The sequence below is a fragment of the Eucyclogobius newberryi genome, unplaced genomic scaffold (assembly GCF_026437365.1).
Source record: "Eucyclogobius newberryi isolate DKJ021-1_F unplaced genomic scaffold, fEucNew1.0.hap1 SCAF_22, whole genome shotgun sequence".
NCBI lineage: Eukaryota > Metazoa > Chordata > Actinopteri > Gobiiformes > Gobiidae > Eucyclogobius > Eucyclogobius newberryi.
In genome coordinates this window covers 8,051,665-8,075,650 of record NW_027315857.1, presented here as the reverse complement: position 1 = coordinate 8,075,650, position 23,986 = coordinate 8,051,665, and the positions used below count along the sequence as shown (strand labels likewise).

Sequence of the window (23,986 nt, the reverse complement as noted above, 5' to 3'; positions counted from 1 at the left end):
GGACCCGCAAATATATGTCAGAAATGGGAAAACAGCGAAATCTCTAAAATCACCACATTTTTACGCTTCACACTTTAACGAACTCCTCCTAGGCCGATTGCCCGATCAAGCTCATATTTGGGGAAAATCATCTAAACAAACGGGGCATCAAAAGTTATCCATATTTTGATTTTAAGTGGTACGGTCTCTGTGCCGTGGAGCTGCAAATATACTGTCACAAATGGGAAAAACGCCAAATCCTTGAAATGTTCACATTTACGCTTCACACTTTAACAAACTCCTCCGTGGGCAATAGCTCGATCAAGCTTTACTTTGGGAAAAATCATCTACACAAGCGGCATCAAAAGTTATCCATATTTTTATTCCAAGTGCTACGGTCTCTGTGCGGCGGCGCAGCAAATTTGACTGACACTTGTGTTCATTTGCACTGGATTGGCCATGTCCAATGTGTCGCCGTCTGTCAAGTTCTTTTTTTATTCAACACACAATAAGGGCGCCATCTTTATCAAGTCAAAAGCGCAGAGTCGGAAGGCCGGCGGCCCGCGAGGGCCGTTGGATGCCGCTTGCGGCTTTAATTTTTCTTGTTCTTCTTCAGCGCTTTGATCTCTAATTTGACCCCCTGAACATGCTCAAAAACTCACCAAACTTTGCCCAAAATTCAGAATCGGCGAAAAATTTAGTTTTTTCTGGGCCATTTTTTTTTGCGTTAAAAAATGGCGCGACAGCGCCACCGACAAAAGTCAAAATACATTGCGCCTATGGAAGACGCCCCGAGGTCAACTTTGTCGTAGAGCTACGAAATTCGGGACACGCATTCCTCTCGTGAGGATAAACAAAAAAAATCATTGTGGCCACGCCCCCAAACTTACCCTATGGCCGCCATCTTCCTTTGAAAATGAAAACAAGCTGAGTTAGCCATTTTGTTTACGTCAAACTTTGACGAACTCCTCCTAGGGCGTTTTGCCCACCGACTTCAAAATCGGCGTACGTCCTCTGGACAAGTGGGGCATCTAAAGTTATTCAATTTTTTGAGATACCTTTTACGGTCTGTGTGCGGCGCAGCCGCAAAGTTGGACAACTTATTTTGGAATATTGCAGGTCTAAAAATTGCTCCCATTTGATCAAAACCAGTCCGATTAGGACCAAATTTGAATCAGTTGTTAAACTTTCTAGTTTGGACCAGTTTAGGCTGACAAAATTGAAATGGCAGTGATAGCGCCCCCTACAGAGTGACCTTTAAATTAACATTGAAGGTCAAAAATTAGTTTTACCAAAATTGTCTAAACTTTACCCAAAATTCTATTTTGCCGTCCCGATCACAAAAGCCAATCACAAAAATGCCTAAATTTTTACGCCGTAGTCGTAGCGATGACAGAAACCTCCCATGTTATCCCTATGGGAAAACCACAAAATCTCTCAAATTACCACATTTTTATGTTTTACACTTTAACGAAGTCCTCCTAGTGCGTTTTGCCCACCAACCTCAAAATCGGTGTACGTCCTCTAGACAAGTGGTGTATCTAAAGTTATCCAAATTTTAAGGATAACTTTTACGGTCTTTGTGCGACGGAGCCGCAAACGTTTCCCAGAATTCTGACTATTTGGCCTTCAGAGTGGCCTATAAACAATAGAGTTTTTCCAAATGACATGATATTTTGAACAAAATTCTAATTTGCCATCCTGATCATAAAAGTATGAGAGCCAAAGTCATATTTTGTACGGCGTAACCGTAGCGTTGACAGAAACATCCCATGTTATCCTTATGGGAAAATCGTAGAATCGCTCAAATCACCACATTTTTACGCTTCACACTTTAACAAACTCCTCCTAGGGCGATTTTCCGATCAAGTTCATATTTGGAGAATATCATCTACACAAGCGGGGCATCAAAACTTACCCATATTTTGATTCTAAGTGCTACGGTCTCTGTGTGGCGGACCCGCAAATATATGTCAGAAATGGGAAAACAGCGAAATCTCTAAAATCACCACATTTTTACGCTTCACACTTTAACGAACTCCTCCTAGGCCGATTGCCCGATCAAGCTCATATTTGGGGAAAATCATCTAAACAAACGGGGCATCAAAAGTTATCCATATTTTGATTTTAAGTGGTACGGTCTCTGTGCCGTGGAGCTGCAAATATACTGTCACAAATGGGAAAAACGCCAAATCCTTGAAATGTTCACATTTACGCTTCACACTTTAACAAACTCCTCCGTGGGCAATAGCTCGATCAAGCTTTACTTTGGGAAAAATCATCTACACAAGCGGCATCAAAAGTTATCCATATTTTTATTCCAAGTGCTACGGTCTCTGTGCGGCGGCGCAGCAAATTTGACTGACACTTGTGTTCATTTGCACTGGATTGGCCATGTCCAATGTGTCGCCGTCTGTCAAGTTCTTTTTTTATTCAACACACAATAAGGGCGCCATCTTTATCAAGTCAAAAGCGCAGAGTCGGAAGGCCGGCGGCCCGCGAGGGCCGTTGGATGCCGCCTGCGGCTTTAATTTTTCTTGTTCTTCTTCAGCGCTTTGATCTCTAATTTGACCCCCTGAACATGCTCAAAAACTCACCAAACTTTGCCCAAAATTCAGAATCGGCGAAAAAATTTGTTTTTTCTGGGCCATTTTTTTTTGCGTTAAAAAATGGCGCGACAGCGCCACCGACAAAAGTCAAAATACATTGCGCCTATGGAAGACGCCCCGAGGTCAACTTTGTCGTAGAGCTACGAAATTCGGGACACGCATTCCTCTCGTGAGGATAAACAAAAAAAATCATTGTGGCCACGCCCCCAAACTTACCCTATGGCCGCCATCTTCCTTTGAAAATGAAAACAAGCTGAGTTAGCCATTTTGTTTACGTCAAACTTTGACGAACTCCTCCTAGGGCGTTTTGCCCACCGACTTCAAAATCGGCGTACGTCCTCTGGACAAGTGGGGCATCTAAAGTTATTCAATTTTTTGAGATACCTTTTACGGTCTGTGTGCGGCGCAGCCGCAAAGTTGGACAACTTATTTTGGAATATTGCAGGTCTAAAAATTGCTCCCATTTGATCAAAACCAGTCCGATTAGGACCAAATTTGAATCAGTTGTTAAACTTTCTAGTTTGGACCAGTTTAGGCTGACAAAATTGAAATGGCAGTGATAGCGCCCCCTACAGAGTGACCTTTAAATTAACATTGAAGGTCAAAAATTAGTTTTACCAAAATTGTCTAAACTTTACCCAAAATTCTATTTTGCCGTCCCGATCACAAAAGCCAATCACAAAAATGCCTAAATTTTTACGCCGTAGTCGTAGCGATGACAGAAACCTCCCATGTTATCCCTATGGGAAAACCACAAAATCTCTCAAATTACCACATTTTTATGTTTTACACTTTAACGAAGTCCTCCTAGTGCGTTTTGCCCACCAACCTCAAAATCGGTGTACGTCCTCTAGACAAGTGGTGTATCTAAAGTTATCCAAATTTTAAGGATAACTTTTACGGTCTTTGTGCGACGGAGCCGCAAACGTTTCCCAGAATTCTGACTATTTGGCCTTCAGAGTGGCCTATAAACAATAGAGTTTTTCCAAATGACATGATATTTTGAACAAAATTCTAATTTGCCATCCTGATCATAAAAGTATGAGAGCCAAAGTCATATTTTGTACGGCGTAACCGTAGCGTTGACAGAAACATCCCATGTTATCCTTATGGGAAAATCGTAGAATCGCTCAAATCACCACATTTTTACGCTTCACACTTTAACAAACTCCTCCTAGGGCGATTGTCCGATCAAGTTCATATTTGGAGAATATCATCTACACAAGCGGGGCATCAAAACTTACCCATATTTTGATTCTAAGTGCTACGGTCTCTGTGTGGCGGACCCGCAAAAATATGTCAGAAATGGGAAAACAGCGAAATCTCTAAAATCACCACATTTTTACGCTTCACACTTTAACGAACTCCTCCTAGGCCGATTGCCCGATCAAGCTCATATTTGGGGAAAATCATCTACACAAACGGGGCATCAAAAGTTATCAATATTTTGATTTTAAGTGCTACGGTCTCTGTGCCGTGGAGCTGCAAATATACTGTCACAAATGGGAAAAACGCCAAATCCTTGAAATGTTCACATTTACGCTTCACACTTTAACAAACTCCTCCGTGGGCAATAGCTCGATCAAGCTTTACTTTGGGAAAAATCATCTACACAAGCGGGGCATCAAAAGGTATCCATATTTTTATTCCAAGTGCTACGGTCTCTGTGCGGCGGCGCAGCAAATTTGACTGACACTTGTGTTCATTTGCACTGGATTGGCCATGTCCAATGTGTCGCCGTCTGTCAAGTTCTTTTTTTATTCAACACACAATAAGGGCGCCATCTTTATCAAGTCGAAAGCGCAGAGTCGGAAGGCCGGCGGCCCGCGAGGGCCGTTGGATGCCGCTTGCGGCTTTAATTTTTCTTGTTCTTCTTCAGCGCTTTGATCTCTAATTTGACCCCCTGAACATGCTCAAAAACTCACCAAACTTTGCCCAAAATTCAGAATCGGCGAAAAATTTTGTTTTTTCTGGGCCATTTTTTTTTGCGTTAAAAAATGGCGCGACAGCGCCACCGACAAAAGTCAAAATACATTGCGCCTATGGGAGACGCCCCGAGGTCAACTTTGGCGTAAAGCTACGAAATTCGGGACACGCATTCCTCTTGTGAGGACGAACAAAAAAAATCATTGTGGCCACGCCCCCAGACTTACCCTATGGCCGCCATCTTCCTTTGAAAATGAAAATACGCTGTGTTAGTCATTTTGTTCACGTCAAACTTTGACGAACTCCTCCTAGGGCGTTTTGCCCACCGACTTCAAAATCGGCGTACGTCCTCTGGACAAGTGGGGCATCTAAAGTTATTCAATTTTTTGAGATACCTTTAACGGTCTGTGTGCGGCGCAGCCGCAAAGTTGGACAACTTATTTTGGAATATTGCAGATCTAAAAATTGCTCCCATTTGATCAAAACCAGTCCGATTAGGACCAAATTTGAATCAGTTGTTAAACTTTCTAGTTTGGACCAGTTTAGGCTGACAAAATTGAAATGGCCGCGATAGCGCCCCCTACAGAGTGACCTTTAAATTAACATTGAAGGTCAAAAATTTGTTTTACCAAAATTGTCTAAACTTTACCCAAAATTCTATTTTGCCGTCCCGATCACAAAAGCCAATCACAAAAATGCCTAAATTTTTACGGCGTAGTCGTAGCGATGACAGAAACCTCCCATGTTATCCCTATGGGAAAACCGCAAAATCTCTCAAATTACCACATTTTTATGTTTTACACTTCAACGAACTCCTCCTAGTGCGTTTTGCCCACCAACCTCAAAATCGGTGTACGTCCTCTAGACAAGTGGTGCATCTAAAGTTATCCAAATTTTAAGGATAACTTTTACGGTCTCTGTGCGACGGAGCCGCAAACGTTTCCCAGAATTCTGACTATTTGGCCTTCAGAGTGGCCTATAAACAATAGAGTTTTTCCAAATGACATGACATTTTGCACTAAATTCTAATTTGCCATCCTGATCATACAAGTATGAGAGCCAAAGTCATATTTTGTACGGCGTAACCGTAGCGTTGACAGAAACATCCCATGTTATCCTTATGGGAAAATCGTAGAATCGCTCAAATCACCACATTTTTACACTTCACACTTTAACAAACTCCTCCTAGGGCGATTGTCCGATCAAGCTCATATTTGGGGAAAATCATCTACACAAGCGGGCCATCAAAAGGTATCCATATTTTGATTCTAAGTGCTACGGTCTCTGTGTGGCGGACCCGCAAATATATGTCAGAAATGGGAAAACAGCGAAATCTCTAAAATGACCACATTTTCACGCTTCACACTTTCACCAACTCCTCCTAGGCCGATTGCCCGATCAAGCTCATATTTGGGGAAATCATCTACACAAATGGGGCATCAAAAGTTATCAATATTTTGATTTTAAGTGCTACGGTCTCTGTGCCGTGGAGCTGCAAATATACTGTCACAAATGGGAAAAACGCCAAATCCTTGAAATGTTCACATTTACGCTTCACACTTTAACAAACTCCTCCTAGTGCGTTTGGCTCACCAATCTCAAAATCGGTGTACCTCCTCTAGACAAGTGGGGCATCTAAAGTTATTCAAATTTTATGAATAACATTTACGGTCTCTGTGCAGCTGAGCCGCAAACTTTTCGCAGAATTTGGACTATTTGGCCTTCAGAGTGGCCTATAAACAAGAGTTTTTCCAAATGACATGACATTTTGCACACAATTCTCATTTGCCATCCCCAAAATAAAAGTATGGGAGCCAAAGTCATATTTGGTAACGCGTAGCCGTAGCGATGACAGAAACATCCCATGTTATCCCTATGGGGAAACCGCAAAATCTCTCAAATGACCACATTTTTACACTTCACACTTTAACAAACTCCTCCTAGGGCGATTACCCGATCAAGTTCATATTTGGAGAATATCATCTACACAAGCGGGGCATCAAAAGTTATCCATATTTTGATTCTAAGTGCTACGGTCTCTGTGCGGTAGAGCCGCAAATATATGTGCCCGGCCGTATGAAACCCAGTTACATGTCTACCCGGAGACATTTTGAGTTATTCACAGATTCTGAAAGTGTGAATTCAAAGCTTTCCAATGATGTCTCACTCATGTAGATCTGATAATATTTGAGTAAGTTGTGGTCATTTGAATGTATACAACTCTCAAACCCATTCACTGAGAAAACGGCTTCCAAAGTTTCTCACCTGAGAGAGCCCAGAGTCACAGGGGGGCTCATTTGCATCTCATTTAGATAAGCCCTCCCCCCTGTCACACTGACACCACCTTCCCCTACAGCTGTCACTCAAGACTCAAGGAGTGTTGTTATTGATGGTAACTGGACTTGAATCAGAATTAGAAGTTACTATATTAAAATGGAAATACTTGGATTACAAAAGGCCCTGAATAGAATCAAAGAATCAGAATGAGAATAGGGTTCATTGCATTTGTCGGTAAACATAATTCACAGGTGATTCAGTGCACCAACAACGGTGCACTGAATGATTCAACACAAACAACAAAAGATAAGATAAGATAGCCTTTAATGTTACAACGCAGTAGATACAGGGGGAAAGGACAGATAATTTATAGGAAGTTTAAAAAACACCCTCAATAGAAGAACTCTTATAAACAGATGCCAGAGCCAGGTATACGAACTGCAACATATGAGATAATAGACATCATAGGTACACCATCAGAGTCCAATTACGTCCGCAGCCTCTTTTGCACATTCGTCTTCTGTGCTGTGACTCTCGGCGCTGGGCATGTGATGTCTTTTGCCTCGTCAGCACAGAAAGGCCTGATTTTTTCATGCAGATAGGTCTGCCTGTCAATGTTCAATCCAGGTGGGACCAGGACATGGAGATTGTCAACCGGAGGCAGAACAGCTGTAGTGCGTAGTAGCTGAAATTCCACTGGTTCGGCTTTAGTCACATGGGTTGGGAGCAACTTCACATGCCAGTCCTTATGGCCAGGATGTAGACCAGGTAGCATTATGGAATGGACTTCTGCATAGTTTTTGATAAACTCTACAACGGTGTGGATGACTTCATGGCTGATGAACCTGCGTGAACGTGGCTGTGGCTGTGCACGCTTCTTCCTCAATCGTGGTGTTGCTCCATTTTCATCATAGTGTTTAATTATGTCAGTCAGGGTGTCTTTGCCAATTCTGAAAAGGGGGAAAAAAAGGATTAGGGTTGAGAGTAATATGGGAATAACACGCTTCACGTGGCTAGCTAGCTTGTGATATCATGGCTCACCAGGTTTAGACCAAAACAGGCACTCACAACACAAACACGACCACAACAGCACACCAAAACATAACTTTCAAGCGTGTTTGTGATGCCATTTATTCTGCATTATTCACATTCTGACGTTTACGTCGTATTTAAGACTTAAAACGCGGAGGAGCGGGTACGGCCGGGGCTAGCGGCGCTACGTGGCTAGCTAGCGTGTGATGGCTCAACAAAACAGGCACTCACAACACAAACACGACCACAACAGCACACCAAAACATAACTTTCAAGCGTGTTTGTGATGCCATTTATTCTGCATTATTCACATTCTGACGTTTACGTCGTATTTAAGACTTAAAACGCGGAGGAGCGGGTACGGCCGGGGCTAGCGGCGCTACGTGGCTAGCTAGCTTGTGATGGCTCAACAAAACAGGCACTCACAACACAAACACGACCACAACAGCACACCAAAACATAACTTTCAAGCGTGTTTGTGATGCCATTTATTCTGCATTATTCACATTCTGACGATTACGTCGTATTTAAGACTTAAAACGCGGAGGAGCGGGTACGGCCGGGGCTAGCGGCGCTACGTGGCTAGCTAGCTTGTGATGGCTCAACAAAACAGGCACTCACAACACAAACACGACCACAACAGCACACTAAAACAGGCGTATTTAATATTAATCATTACTTACGCCATGAGGAACAGGAAAGTACTTCTGCAGACTTCCGTGCCTCCTATGAAAAAGCTTGTCCGGGCAAACTTGCGCTTCTTCTGGGGCTTTTTCGTGGACGTCGTCAGCTCAGAAGTGACGACAGAACGTCTGTTTGCTTCCATATGTCCGATAATCCTCATATCCTGCCACTCTCTTTCTGCTGCTAATGAGTCGCTCCGTAGCTTGTACATGAGTTCTGGAGAGAGTTTCCCGCTACACGATTTGCTTGAGAGTAGAGAATTTTCTTTTCTTCTTGAGTAACATTTGCAGTCAAAGTTACGGATCTTTTCCAACTCTTCGTTCTCTCCTGCAAAAGTAACCGTGGCTATAGCGTCTGTTATTTCACGCTCCAGCTCTTCGGCGTGACCGGGCGCTCCTTCCTCTGTCCAAAACCCATCTTCCTCCTCATCTAAGGTCAGCCGTAGACTAGGGATATTTTCCAGCTGGATGAAATCACGTTCGTCATCTGTGAGGTCATCTTCAGATTCAGAACTTAGATAGTCATCTGGATAAGCGGACTTTTCGCAGAAATAATCCAAAAGCGTGGAGCTGTAACAACCTCTGTTAAGCTCCGAAGCGATAGCAGAAGGATCCATTTTTCAACTGATTTTACACAGCGTGTGTTGCGTGTCCCTGTGTTGCTGCTTATCAAGTAGCCATGCGGCTGGCGGCTCAGCCCATTGGCTGACTACAATAGCGCAGCTGTTCATATGGAAATGCGGTCACACCCCCTCTGCACGTCCAGAGAGCGCCCGAAAACACCACATTTTAAACGGCTTTATTTATGCTTTTAATGCTGCAAATACTGTTATCTGATACATCGAATGGCTGGTCCATATCTTCAACTAGCACATTCTGCAAAAAAACGAAAATCACAAATTTGGGGAAAAAAAAGTAAAATGCTGTTTTTCTCAGTTTCACCGAGGCCGACATGGTCCGACAATTCCGGTGGCGAGGCACATATGTCACAAATGGGAAAAACGCCAAATCCTTGAAATGTTCACATTTACGCTTCACACTTTAATGAACTCCTCTGTGGGCAATAGCTCGATCAAGTTCATATTTGGGGAAAATAATCTACACAAGCGGAGCATCAAAAGTTATCCATATTTATATTCCAAGTGTCACGGTCTCTGTGCGCTGGAGCTGCACATTTGACCAACATTTGTGTTCATTTGCACTGGTTAAGCACAGCATTGTACATGTCCAATGTGTTGCTGTCTTAGTTCTTAGACAATTACGTTAGCGCCAACTCTGTAAAATGCAGAGAGCAGAGTCGGAAGGCCGGCGGCCCGCGAGGGCCGTTGGATGCCGCTTGCGGCTTTAATTTGTACATGTATTCACTTACTTACCAACACTGACTATTCATATAACATTCAAACCCATACATTAACTGAAAAAAATACTAGTTTGGTATCTTTTCTGTTAATCAGTTTAAGCATTTACCCTCAAAATACAAGCATTTACGATTTTTGAACCATGTCGTTACCATTGTGAGGGTTTTAATTTAATATAAGGACACATTTCAGCTGTTATTCTAGCACTGCTTACATTTTGTTGTCGCCTACATGAAACAAATGTCTTCCTGTTTCCAAACTTTTTCAAATAAAGTCTTGAGTTATAAATGAGTTTTCTTCTCGTCACCACTCACCACGCAGTATTTTATTCTTCCAGTACATGTATATTCTTATTCTATCTACAGTCCAAGCTGTCTGCCTCTGCAATTAAATAGGCTGTTGTTTACATCACATCGGTAACTTTATTCTCTCAACAAAAGCCCTTAAACTAATATAAATCAGAGCCAAGGACTTTGCATACCATAAACTTTTAAACATTAACTGCAACAGTAAGGAAAAAATAAGTATGTTGCAATTTTCACTTTTCCCCAGCCGCTTTTAAAAAAGACTACAAACATGTTTCAGATTTTCTTCCTGTTTAAAATGTACTAAAATAAATTAATAAATACGATCAAGTTTGTGGAGTTGCATCACATCTCTGTCAAATCCAACTAAAATGCTTAAAGGTGACATATCATGCATTAGTTGTATTGTTATTAGCCTTAAACATGCTAATATGTGCCCTTTAAGTTTGTGTTTGTTTGCGAAATAACACAAAAAGTACATCAATAATGAGCCTAGAAAATAATGTTATGTCATTTTGATTTCCATGTCCATGAAACTTGTAAACACACAACAGATTCAGAAAACTCGATTCAACCCAAAGAGCAATTCATTTCTAGCTCCTCAGCTATTTAACCATCCAAAAAATAAATAAATGCATTACTACAGTCGGTATTTAAACCCATTAGAGGTAAATAAATTAACTCAGTGTTATGGTTTGCTATTTATAGATCTCATCACTTTGTACTTCTTATTCTTTCTTCTTCGTTTCCTAAAAGAACACTTTTTTATTGCTTTGCCTGGAATTTTCCATCATAAGCCAAGAAAAGGCATGTTTATTAAAGCAACATTTGTACTTCAGTAATTCAAAGTGCTTTATACAACAGAAAAACATACATTACAGCCACAACACAAACGGCTAAAAACACAAATAATCGTATTTAAATGCTGTTATCGGGCAGTGATATGAAATTGAATGGATTTAGCTTGCATTTATTTCACTACGAGTATTTTATCTCTCAAAAACACCTAGGAAAACATACACTCACATCTCCGTGGAGAATAGCACCCATCTAGATTCCTATCCTTTTATGTCACCTGCTTTCTTCCTTTTGTCAAATATACCATAAGCTATTTCACACATTCTGTTCTGCTTTAACGTGTCTAATAAATTTAACTCCCGCGTGAACGCAACACACATACAACAATCAATCAGATCTTTCACACACACGCTTTTATCCGTGCATTATCCACAAACTCCACCATGCCGTTTATGTCCGTGACAACTTACGGTTTTGACGCTATAGATTACATCCTTTGTCCTGCATTTATAGCCGGCATATACTGGTGTGATAGCAGACCTTTGGGAATTTACTCTCCACTTGTCACTCGTCTTAACTATTTTTTCCACCCTTGTTCTTGCCGCATGCTCACAACACTGCCAATTAGTTAATAGAAGAGCCAGGAATACTACTATTTTTTGCTTCAACTCGCTTGTTCATCCAGTCCTTAGAGGATTTGGGAAGGCTATTAACAAGCAGTGGTTTATATGTGTTATTACGGGCCGGTAAGTGACAGTGATGGCTCGAAGTTGCACATTGAAAGCTTTACAGTGGTGGTATGGGGACTTTAGAGCAGTTTTTCGACAGCACTAGCAAATGCGGGCCTGTGGCAGGGAATATTCAAATTCATGGCAGCTTTGATCGGTTTTTTTTTTTTCCGGCGTTCACAGGACATAAATCGTTCCATGGAATAAATTCTTTACATTTTGATAAACCCACACGACATACTTCCTTAGCGCTTTGCAGACGAAGTTTGAAATAAGAGAAACTGCAACGCTATTTGATGTGTATATGATTCATTAATATCATAACATGTGCGAGTTTGTGCGTATGGATCAGTCAGGGCACATATACATTATCATAAACCCTAAGATTTATCGATACACTTTAATTAAAATGTAAGAATTGCACAGTCAAAAAAATCTAAACAGTAAATCCAAATGACGGCTTCATTAGCGATGCCTAGTTTGTCTAAGATAGAGGTGAGAATAATTGACAAAGTTTCATTATTTTTTTATTATCAAGATAACGATGGCTAGACAAAATTCTGTCGATCCACTAAAAATGTGTGAAAACGAGTCTTATTTGTTGAGGTTTAATAATCAGACTAATGTAAACTGTTGTTCAAATCAATCACAAAAGTGCAGAAATATTACAGTTTACCCTTAACGTTTTAATTTTCATTTTTTGTAGCATGTTTTACTATAAATCATATACATTATATTCAAATTTTGCCGATCTTCAAAACAACATTCACGGAACAGTTACATTATAAGAACATTTTTGCATAACTAACCATCTTAGTTGTCCGCCACGACCACTAATAACACTATGAACATTAAAAGTTGATAGATGTTCAATCTAAAATGGGTTAGGGAGACTGAAAGCATGAAGCTCAAAATATAAGTGCTGTGTCTAAATGTATAGAGCTACACGCTTCTCTATGGCCTGGAGCTCTGGTTAACTGAACTGTCAGCCATCAAAGGCTTAAAGTTGAGAGTAAAGTAGCTCATCTTTATTGATTCCGCCTTTCCGGGTTCATTATATGGGAGTTCTCCAGCCTCGGACAGGAAGCTGAGGGTGGGATTTCTTTCTTGTCGAGAGCAAAAATATTTCAATCATTTGCTGTTTTCTGAATTTACTGACAATAAAATGAAAAGCTTGACTAACGAATTCCACCCGAGAGACTAAGGTCCCCCGTGTTTTTTTCACAATTAATAGCCAGTGTAATTGAGCAGAGAAAAATAGGGCCAGTTGGAGCCAAGCTGGAACAAAAGGCGAAAGAAGTTAATGCTGATGTTTGCTCATTCTGAAGTCAAAGGAGGGAAACTTTTCTACATTTACAAATGGTCAGACAGAACTTTAGTAAAGTTACTCAGGCAATGACTCTGAAAAATACAGTAAATTTACAGAAATTATTTAATATTAGAATAAACAAGGAGGAGTGAGCATGTGTCATTCCTAAATCTAAATTGTCCACATTTAATAATAGTAGCAACACATAATATAAGCTTTATATGCACCTATGTGAAAATAAAAGATCAATTCATTCAGCGCCAATATACCTACCTCCAATGTGCATTAAAAGCCCCAAACTGGGGCCAAAGCTGTAAGTGTTTTGCCCAATAACGCAGCAGTCAGTGGGAGCTTGGATCGACCCATCAACCTGTGAGCCAGGTTAGCGCTCTGATAAAAGAAGGATCTGAGTCGGTAACCTTCGGATCAGTGGACAAAAACTCCAACCGACTCTGCTTCCTCCTGTTCCTTATGGCACCGTGGCAAATGTAAAGTGCAGAGCCTGGTGCAGATGGAGGGTTCTTTACAATGGGCTTGGAGAGGATTAGAGCGGAGAAAGTGCAAACACCAGTGAAGCCAATCAATGGCTCATTAGCATGTCAAGCTCAGGTTTTGTCATTTTGCATTCTCGCCGCACCCTCCTCACCGCAAAGACTCACCGCAAAGACTCACCGTTGTTGGCAATACATTATTATATAGCAGCCATTCCCAAAGTGTTCCTATAAAACACCACCTGAGGAAATATTTGTCTTTTCAAAGCGCATTGTGATGAGCCTCAATCTAGACAAACTGGGTTTTAAATCAAGGAATGCAATCAAATGTCCACAATTTGGAGGAGGTTCCGCCATCTGCTTGTCATTGCAAATTGAACTTATGGCGTTTATTTCCATGAAAACAAGCAGACGATCCCACCAGGGAAAGTTACAGATCAGATGCTCGCCTCATATCCCCGTGTGTTTGTTTTCTTTACACCCCGTTTGATCACGTGACACTGAAATTGGTGTGAAAAGTGTGTGGCGTCCTTTTCCGTCATGTGAATGTAGGATAAATCATTGTGGCAACTTTTTTCTGACACGTCTAAAAATGTGTGCAGTACTCAGTAAAAAGTATAGTACATAAAATAATCTACTCATTAAAAAATCGACTCAATTGAAAAAAGCTTTAGAAACTCCCACGGATTTTGAGAAGCGTTCTGATAAAGATGTGTGCTGATCCTTGGTCAACAATAGCAATTCCAACCAATTTATACATTTTTTGAGTATATTTTTGTTTGTTGAAATCTGAGGCTGAAACTCGAAAACTTTTGGCAGAATGTCACCAGAATGTGCTAAAAACAACCCCTCAAGTCATTTGAAAAGTACTATTTTATGTACTATAAATTGCTCCTTTTTTCATAGTTTGGCCGGGGTGCGACTTATACACCGGGGCGACTTATGTGATATTATTCGTTATTTTCACACTGACAACCACAAGAGGGCGCTCTAGGCTCTAAGCGACACAGAAGAAGAATCTGCACTTCCTCTTCCCCTGGAGTTTGGGGAGTTGTTTAGAAGTGACACAGAGGAAGAAGAATTCAATGGATTTAGTGATTTGGGGTAAAACTGATGCTTTGGTAAACTTGTTAGCATGTTCTTTATGCTATAGTTATCTGAAAAACTGTTAATATGTTACGTTAACATACCAGACACTTACCACAGTTCTGTCTGTGCCTCATGTAGCTGAAGGTGTTTTATTAGCATACGGACACCTGTTCACCACGTTCTCTAATCTGTTAATATTTTAAATTGCATTTCAAGATGAAATGTCTGTTCTTGGTCTTGGATTTTATCAAATACATTTCCCAAAAAATGAGATTTACACTCCAGCGCGACTTATACATGTTTTTTTTCTTCTCTATTATGCATTTTTTGACTGGTGCGGCTTTTACTCAGGAGCGAATTATAGTCCGGAAAATACGTTACTCATTTTCTGCCCGGTTAAAAATATAGTGGAGTAGAAAGTACAGATATCTGCTCTCTAATGTGGCGAAGACAATTATACGGTAAGGACTTTTATTCTTGCATTTCCACCACTGCCTGAACAGATCTAAAGCAAGCCTTAGACAAACAGCGTACTGCAAAACATGTCAACACTGCTGCGGTCCATTTCACACCGATGCCATTACAAAAACATCCCAGTTCTTCCACATGCCCACGAGCTGATTCCCTGCTCTGCCATCACCCGCTGCTTAGCATATTTTTAGCAGTGGGGAGGGCATCAGGGACACCAAGAAAGCTCGTGGTGCTGGAACGCTGGGAGATAATTCAGGAAGAGCTCCGGGCACGCGAGGCAGGGAGACTTCTTCTTGTCACTTCAGATAAGAGCTTAGGAAATGGAACTAGCTGCCTTGAGATCGGTTAAGTGCATGTTGCTGTCCTTTTAGCTTTTTTTTTTTTCAAATTCTATGCAGGATTCTATAGAGCTTTCGGACGGACCGGTGCCCATCCGAGCCTAATCTGAAACGTACGAGTCCACAATGACGAGTTGCAGAAACAAAGGCGGAAAAGGTGTAAAGTTGGAAACTAAATTGTGCCTCAGCTGTCACTTTCAAAGGATCCAGTGGAAATGTCAAGAGTGCAAATGTGGTTTGAGAGAATGTCCATCACTCGTAATAGACAAGAGATTGGATCCAAGCGTCTGGCCTGCTGAAGTGTCCTCGAGCAGTGGCTCCAGTTTTGATTAAAGGTTGGGTTTGGAAGGAGAAGAGTTCAAAACATGCGCTATTTTCTCGCTGCGTTTGGCCTTGTCAACTGTTCAAAACCTTGACACAAACCGATCTTTTACTAATCATGTTTAATACGGTGTAAAGGAACCGTCGCAATATCATACGGTTATACTAAGACTTCTTTAATGATTGTAAAGCATTGATGGACTGATTGTTGTGTCATGTGAAGGTGGACAAAAGACAAACTACTATAGTGGATAATAAAGTTCAATCAAACACATAATACTTGAAAATAGACATGAAATTTAACCTACAAAAGCATTACTTGCTAATATTTATGCTTTTATTATCAATTCAAACATCATTATGCATCCTATTTTCTGCTTAACACGTTTTAACTCAAATCTACTGGGACGCTTTCATTCAGAGGGGGCTAAATAGTCGGGGTAATTTATGGACAAAGAAGACATCGGCAACATGACAGGAGGGAGAGTGATGTGTGTTTACTTCCACAAAACACTGACTTGTCATATCCTGGCACCAGTCAATAGGTTTACTGTACTGTATATAAAGAACACACTCAAACCGTTAACCTAGAATGTATTTTGTTTCAAGAAACAAAGACATGGAGAAGAATAAAGTGATCCTGCGGGCCAAATTTGTGTGAATACTTGAGAAAACTAACAGTACAGGCCGCGATGCTGGCTCTGTCGGCTATAATTAAGACTCAACTGTGACGTGAATTGAATTAGTTGAGCTTGAACTACACATGAAGAGCCAGGAAACATCTTAGAAAAGAGAAAAAGTTGGGATGATTGCGTGATGTGATTTTATTTTATTCATTTTTTAGTAAAATAAACTCCCCCTTCCCCTCCGTTACCCACAGGCCCCTGTGTTTCACTGCACAGCCCCTGGCCCTTCACATCTTCACCTCTTTTCTCTCCTTCCCTGTGGACTGAGAGACTGTAGGTAACATTCAATATGTTTTATGTTGTTGGTAAATTTATCAAGTTTGTCTTTTTCAAAAACGAGTTTGACTTTACGGCGCGTGGTTCCGTGTGTCAGCTGCATTGGCGTCAGTTTGCGCTTCCATTAATTCACTCTTTTGCATCTTTCTCTGTGAATATGAGGCTGATTATCAGTACATCAAATGAAAGACATTTTGGAGCTTGACACTAGCAGAACAAGGCTGTCTGGCTGTCATTTCCTCCAGTGGTCTTGATCTGCGCATCTGTTTTTTCGTGTCTGATCCTGAACCTAACCAAGCCGACTGTTCGCTGCCTGCGCCCCAGAGTAAAGAGAAAGGAGAAAGAAGAGAAGTGACTCTGAATAACAGTTAAGCATCAGCGATCAATACGAAAATGATAGACTACACCACTGTATCTGCAGGTGTCTGGCTGGATCTGCAGGTCAGACACACGCACTTGTTGGTCAGATGCCCACTCTTCATTAAAATTGTATGTTTTTGGCTTCTTTTTAGCTCACGCTGCTGCACATAGACGGCTGCAGGTCACAGCCAATGTTTTGGAAATCCCTTTGAGAGCTACTCAAAAATGGAGCTAAAAGTTGGACCAAACCAACCAATGATGATTATAGATTGATGAAATAATGTATTTATTTATTATTATTTACTATTATTTACTATTATGTATTATTATGTATTATTATGTATTATTATTATTATTATTATTATTATTATTATTATTATTATTATTATTATTATTATTATTATTATTATTATTATTATGTATTATTATTCATCATTATGTATTATTATTATTTATATTATTTATAATTATTTAAATACTTTAACACTACACAATATTAACAGAAGTCCAAATCAATCAAATCATCACTGTATCTATAGCCAATTCTCATGTTAAAAAATGAAAATGTTCTGCGTTCAATGGCACTGATTAAAGAGTTGTCTTATTTAGGTAAGTAAAGCCAAACTTATTAGTTATTAGTAATAAAATTGTATCCGAAGATTAGGACTGTGCAATTTGCCAAATTTGATGTAAGATTCAGTCACTTCTAATTGTTAGCGTGGGTGTTTTTAATATTAGTAAGAGCATGTTGTTTGGAGCAGTGTTCAGACTTTGGAAATTTGACAGTTTTTTTGTGTTAAATGGAAACGATTAAAAGTCTGCATTGTTTGTTCATGGAATTCATTATGAAAGCAATATAAAGTTGTTTTAATTAGACAAAAATCAATCAGTACAAGGAAAAAATAATAAATGTATTGGTCATATCGCCCAGCCCTAATTCAGATTGATCAATACAAGAGGATTTTGTTATATTACCCAGCCCTATGCTAAAGTGTGCTGAAAGCTTGAATAATGTATAATACAGGATGTTTTTGTTTCCACTAATGCATTCTTCACATGCAGAGCACATCCTCCTGGTGGCGGAAGGAGCTGACTAATCTTGATCCTTTATTTATTCAAGTTCAATAAGGCCTATACGTCAGCTTAAACCAGCCAGTAAGTCCAAACACAATTTAAAGCGTGCGCAAATCAAATGAAGGATAAGCGGTGGCAGAGTGGTTTGCCTTCCTTACTTTGTTAGGACAGTGATCTCACAGCGTTGTGTCAGCATACCTGCTCGTTATGCCATATCCATTTAAAAAGCATGTATAGAATGCATAGTGGGGTTACCAAGTCAAAATTGGCCTTAATAAACAAATGGACATGGTTTCCTGTATCTCTCTAGCCATCATGCTTTTTAACTAACAAGTGCCCTGAGTGAACCCCAAATAAGGCATTGTTGCTGGGTATTTATATATAAAAAGGTTATTTTTGCATAAGGGTGGGCGATTAACCAAAATATTCCACTTTATTCAGGGCCTAAATAACAATTTCAATTCTTTTTTTTTTTTCTTCAAAATTTTGTAGCCCGTAGGCTTTATTAGACAGGAGAGGAAGTGTAAAATGTGGGATGAGAGAGAAGGGAGGACATGCAGTAAATTGTCGGAGTCGGGATTCGAACAGGATGTATGTGCGCGCAATATATTTCTAGTGTTTTAAAGGTACTGTACCAGATTTCTTTTGCCGTAATAAAGTAACATGTGTTTTGATTGATTGTAAAAGTAGGGTAAAAATAAGACACCTGTGCTCTGTGTTTTTTTTTTTTTTGAACAAGCTTGTTAGCAGTGCTGTGAGGACCAAACTCCGCTCTGGCCTCTGAAAGTAGTCAAACACACTTATAAACACATTACGGCGCATTAGTGATGCTAGGAATTCATTAGGAAAGTGAAGAAAAGTTTAGACCGCTGCAAACTGTTTAAGATGTGTTTTTAAGTTTAGTTTTTACATTTTTGAGACAGAAAAAAATCTGGTACAGCGGCTTTAAGAAGTCACTAAATCCTATGTCGACTCTGCGTTTTTAAAATATTTGACAAAGTGACAATGTTTCTTATTTAAATTTTGAAAAAAGAAAGAAAGAAATCTGTTCTCTGACAGTGTATTTTCAAAAGAGAGGTGCAGGGGGCGCTCCACCGCAACAGCTACTTAGTTCTGCTTTAAATCAATGTGTAACTCACAAATGCATTATGTAGGCTGACCAATAGGAGGAATGGGCGGAGTAAAGCGTCCATGTTTGAGCAAAGAGCTTCATCAAACTATAAACCAAAATAGCTGCTTGACAAAGGGACCGACTCGCACTTTTGAGTGTTATTGTCTTATCCTCCAATTTTATTCAAGAATCAACCTTTATGTCAATCATATTTAGGTTTCTGGCTGTATATGTTGTTGTCAATGGACTCCAAAACAACAAGAAAGAAAGAATTGTATTTTAGAAAGTGTATTAAGCTCCCACATACTGTAGTCCGGCAGCACATAAAGACAGGCCTGAGTTGAGAGGAGAAAGATTGAGAGTCAGACCCCTGAGACCAGCACTGTGTCTAATGCTCATTGGAGCATGAGAATGCACTTTCCACCTCGGTCCCACCCTGCTGTTCTTTCAGGTAAACACGCAAAGCAACTCCAACAGATGGAAAGGGAAGACGAACACACAGAAGAGAGAGGCAGAGCACAAAGCCAGAATCTCCCAGGCATCGCTTTACAGCCACACACCCTTATAGCACAATGCACCTCCACAAACAACAGCAAGACTTCAAATAGAAGAAGAACAACAGTGCCAAGATGGAGTGTCTTTGACTCACGGACTGCAAAGATGCTAATTAATACTGAAAACTATTGAGGATATCTTTAAACCGAGCTGCAAATTATTCCCTATCCAAACTACTGATAATTAGGCCCGAGCGCCACAAGCTGGCGAGAGGCCTATTAATCTCGTAAGGCCGTGCAAAGCACGGCTGCGAAAGTGCGCACGTAGTGCGCACGAAATCGAGCGCAAAGCGCTCGCCCACTTCCAAACACTCACTAACGCACTCCTCCACTCATGCACGCCCCGTGCATACTAATTAGTAGTAGGAAAATGGAACATTACCGTTGTAAACGGGCGAAGCCCGTGCAAAAGTGCGCACTAAACGAGCACTTTACATTGAGATGACGACTGCGAAGCGGTCGTCATCCCCATATAAAGCACTCATTTGCGCTAAGTACCTCACGAATACGTTCCCCATCTCTTGCATGTTCCGTGCATATAAGCATGTAATGCAAAAATTGAACATTATTACTGTTTAGAGGGCCAAAAACACAAAGTGGGCGGAGCCCACTCAAAATTAACGAAAGTACCCGTCAGTGACCAGGGACCCACACCATGAGGTAGGAAAGCGCGAGCGCTTTCCGAAAATGTATAGTTTATGATATTTGAAAAATGGGAAACATTGTTTTCGCATCGGAATATTATTCTTTCTTCTTTCTTTCTTTCTTTCTTTCTTCTCGGGACCAACCCCCCTATTTTTCACCCTGTGAACATTGACGAAAAGTCACAAAAATTTGCACACCTCTAAAAATCGTGCCTCTCTACATGACAAGATGGTGACAAGAGAAGTAAAAAATATTATTACGGCAACGCCGTCCGCCCAACCAAATGTCGGCCATATTGCTTAAAAAATGGCTAAACATGACTTCGGGGTTTTTCCAAACGTCGTACTTTTACGAACTCCTCCCAGGGCGTTGGCCCTAAAAAGCTGAAATTTGGTGAAAATGCTACTGAGGAGTGGGACATCAAAAGTTATCCAAATTACATTGATACCTGTCACGGTCTCTGTGCGGCGAAGCCGCAAACTGTAGCTAGAATTTCAGAAATCTCCCAAATTTAACATTTCTGCCGTTTGCGCAGATAAAGTCCGAATTGCGTCAAATTAGAATCAGTTGTTAAACTCTTTGCCCTAAACCTACTTGAAGTGAAATAAATTAATTTGGAGCCACAGCGCCCCCTACAGATTTTATATGGAGGTTAAATATTTAGTTTTGCGAAATTATATGAAATTTGACACACAACTCAATTTTAGCATCCCCATCAAAAAAGTCAATGAGACCCATGTCATAATTGTTATGGCTTTGCTGTAACGATGACCGAAACCTTCCATGTTATTCCAATGGGGAAATCGCCAGAACATGTTTACACTTTAGACTTTCACAAACTCCTCTTAGGGCGTCAGCCCTATTAACCTGAAATTTGGTGAGACTCATCTTCAGGGGTGGACCATCAAAAGTTATCCACATTTTTATTCAAAGAGTCACGGTGTCTGTGCGGCAAAGCCGCACATTTTGCCAAGAATTCAAAATGAAATTGCTTTTTGATGGAAAAACAAAGGGGAGAAGATGTGACAGCGTCACAGATTCAGCAGTAGGCGTAATAAAAGGACAATTGGGGCGCGTTAGCGCCCCCTCCTCTTGCGGCGTGGCAGCGGCGGCGTGGCGAGGGCCGATCATTGCCGCTTGCGGCTATATTTAAATCTTATTATGTATAAAACTTGACAACTTAAATTGTATAGGCATGTTCTGAAATGTTTTGATTCTGAAATGTTTTGATTCTAGTAGTTTAGCAGTTCATACATAAAGGAGATGTATGATGCAAAATGTACTTTTAAGGGCTTGTAAACATGTTTTCCCCTTCTCATTTACCCACTGGAAGTTGAATCTTTTAAGATAAATGTTTTACTTTTCCAGTTTTCCCCCTTTACACACCCCACTGCAGGATCCACACTGATGATTCTTACCATTAATTTGACCTATTTCCAAACGCAATTTAAAGCGTTAATTTATGTGGGAGGGAGAGGTTTCGTAGGTCTTTCCTTCCTGCTGCTGTCAGACTTTATAACAAACACAGTTAGTCCTGAACACTCGAAATACTGACCTAACCAGGTGCAATTTCGTCATATGTGCAATTACTGTTGTGATTCATGTGCAATTACTGTGAAATTCATGTGCAATCCATGTGCTGTCGTGACACATGTTCATGTGCAATTACTGTCGTGATCACATGCAATAGTATTTATGTATTTATGTATTTATTTATTTGTCTATGGGAGTTTTTGTTTATAGATCTTCTACTGAAAGTGTTTTTCAGACTTCCTATAAGTGATCTGTTCTTTTCTTCTGTATCTTCCTCTGTATCTTCCTGCGTTGCACCAATGAAATTTCCCCATGTGGGACAATAAAGGATTATCTTATCTTATCTTATCTTATCTTAAGCGTGCACAAATCAAATGAAGGATAAGCAGTGGCAGAGTGGTTTGCCCTCTTCACTTTGTTAGGTCAGTGAAAGGCAGAAGTTGTTTCTTTGTGTAGTTGTTTTAGATTGATATTGCGATTTAAGTTGTCAAAAATATCATAGTTCACAGTGTGATGGATGATGACTATATATAGTGGGCTCTATAGTGGCAGATGATGGTGCAGTTCTACACGGCATCATTGAGTCCATCCTCACCTCCTCCATCACCGTGTGGTACGCTGTAGCCACAGCCAAGGACAAACAGAGACTACAGTGCTAGCCATTTAAGTGCCCTAAGCAGAAATACTCAATGGTACCCCCAGCCCCCACCCACTTTGAAAGTACGCAGGGGTTTGATGTTGGTAATTCAACCTTAAAGCGACTATTTCTGAAGTTCTTCAATTAAATTTTGTAAATATTACAGAAATCACAATCCTAAGTGGGTTTTCAACCAAAATAATTTAAGTGTCTTGTTTTTTGTATTCTGGTGCAGTTTAGATGTTATATTATTAGTAACTCATTATTCAGTTTATTATGAGGGCCCGGGACCAGGTACTCATTTTCCGCTCCGCCCCTGCTCCAGCGTCACCTGAAGCCCTTCTGCTCTTCTCCTGCTCTTCAGCAGAACACATAAAGGCTCTAGAAAACACTGGAGGCTGCAAACTATTGACGCTTTGTTGCATTTATAAACATATGATTTGGACATTAAAGTTGAACCACTTTGGCTCTGCGCATGCCGCGGTGTCAGCGCTGTGGTTCGCCGTGCCAGCACGACGCATCGCACGTCTTGTTTCATTTGCTCTTTTCAACAGTTTTGAATGGAATATGAGGTCCATTTTCATCATCAAGACTGTTTTGCTCCTTGTGGAAGAATACGTATGTGGATCTAAACTGTTCCCAGCTGTGCCCCTGACCTGTTTGCATCTGTTTGCATTGTGGCTAGCTGCCCGCTCCCTTTTTATTTCATTACTGTTAACAAAACATGTATTCATACATTTAATTATATTGTTCATTTAGTCATTTGTTTTGTTTTTCCACACATGATACATCACTTGCAAGCTGTTTACTCCTTTAAATTCAAGCACTCACCTTTTCCAAGGAGTAAATTCATTAGGCCTGAGCGAGTCCCTAGATGTTTTCGGACAGCGGTTAACGGCTAAAACATAGGTCTGCCACAAGCTTTTAAGTGCTCATCAAAACCAGCCCTGGCTTCGAAAGTGATAATTACTCCTGACATCTGCGGCATAACCTGTTCACCTTCAAGAGCCGCAAGCTAACTTATTCAGCGGTCGCAGGCTCTCCCAATGCAACCTATTTTTGTGCAAATGGTAACCTCAAGAAACATCAGTTATTCTCGTAAACAAGTTTGGCCATGTAGAACATTCAATTACATATTACACATTAATAGCCCAGCTTATTTCACACATCCATTAGATCGCGTTAAACATGGATACTCAATCTTTTTAATAGAGCTGGAGCACTGAAGCTCTGGAGTGTTTTTCTTTTTCCCCGGAGAAGAATTTAATCAGGGAATAATAATAATAGTGTGACTGGGTGGCGTTTTGTAAATAGCCTCAAGAGTGGATTACATTGCCTGGAAGTAATGTACCAATAATGTGATTCTTATCATTCTTACAGTTGAATGCATATAAGA

At 40.5% G+C, this 23,986-nt stretch overlaps 2 protein-coding genes across 12 annotated transcripts in view; both read right to left on the bottom strand.

The window, feature by feature from the left end:
* The window catches only part of LOC140371470 (receptor-type tyrosine-protein phosphatase delta-like), a 517,665-nt gene that overhangs the window by 331,624 nt on the left and 162,055 nt on the right, over positions 1-23,986 (bottom strand). The gene's annotated exons all lie outside the window — the stretch shown is intronic.
* Positions 7,119-9,149, bottom strand: LOC140371976 (uncharacterized). The gene is made up of 2 exons (XM_072459215.1): positions 8,507-9,149; positions 7,119-7,741 (listed from the first exon to the last, which is right to left on the bottom strand). The coding sequence occupies exons 1-2, from the start codon at positions 9,121-9,123 to the stop codon at positions 7,279-7,281; spliced, it is 1,080 nt and encodes a 359-aa protein (XP_072315316.1). The 5' UTR covers positions 9,124-9,149; the 3' UTR covers positions 7,119-7,278.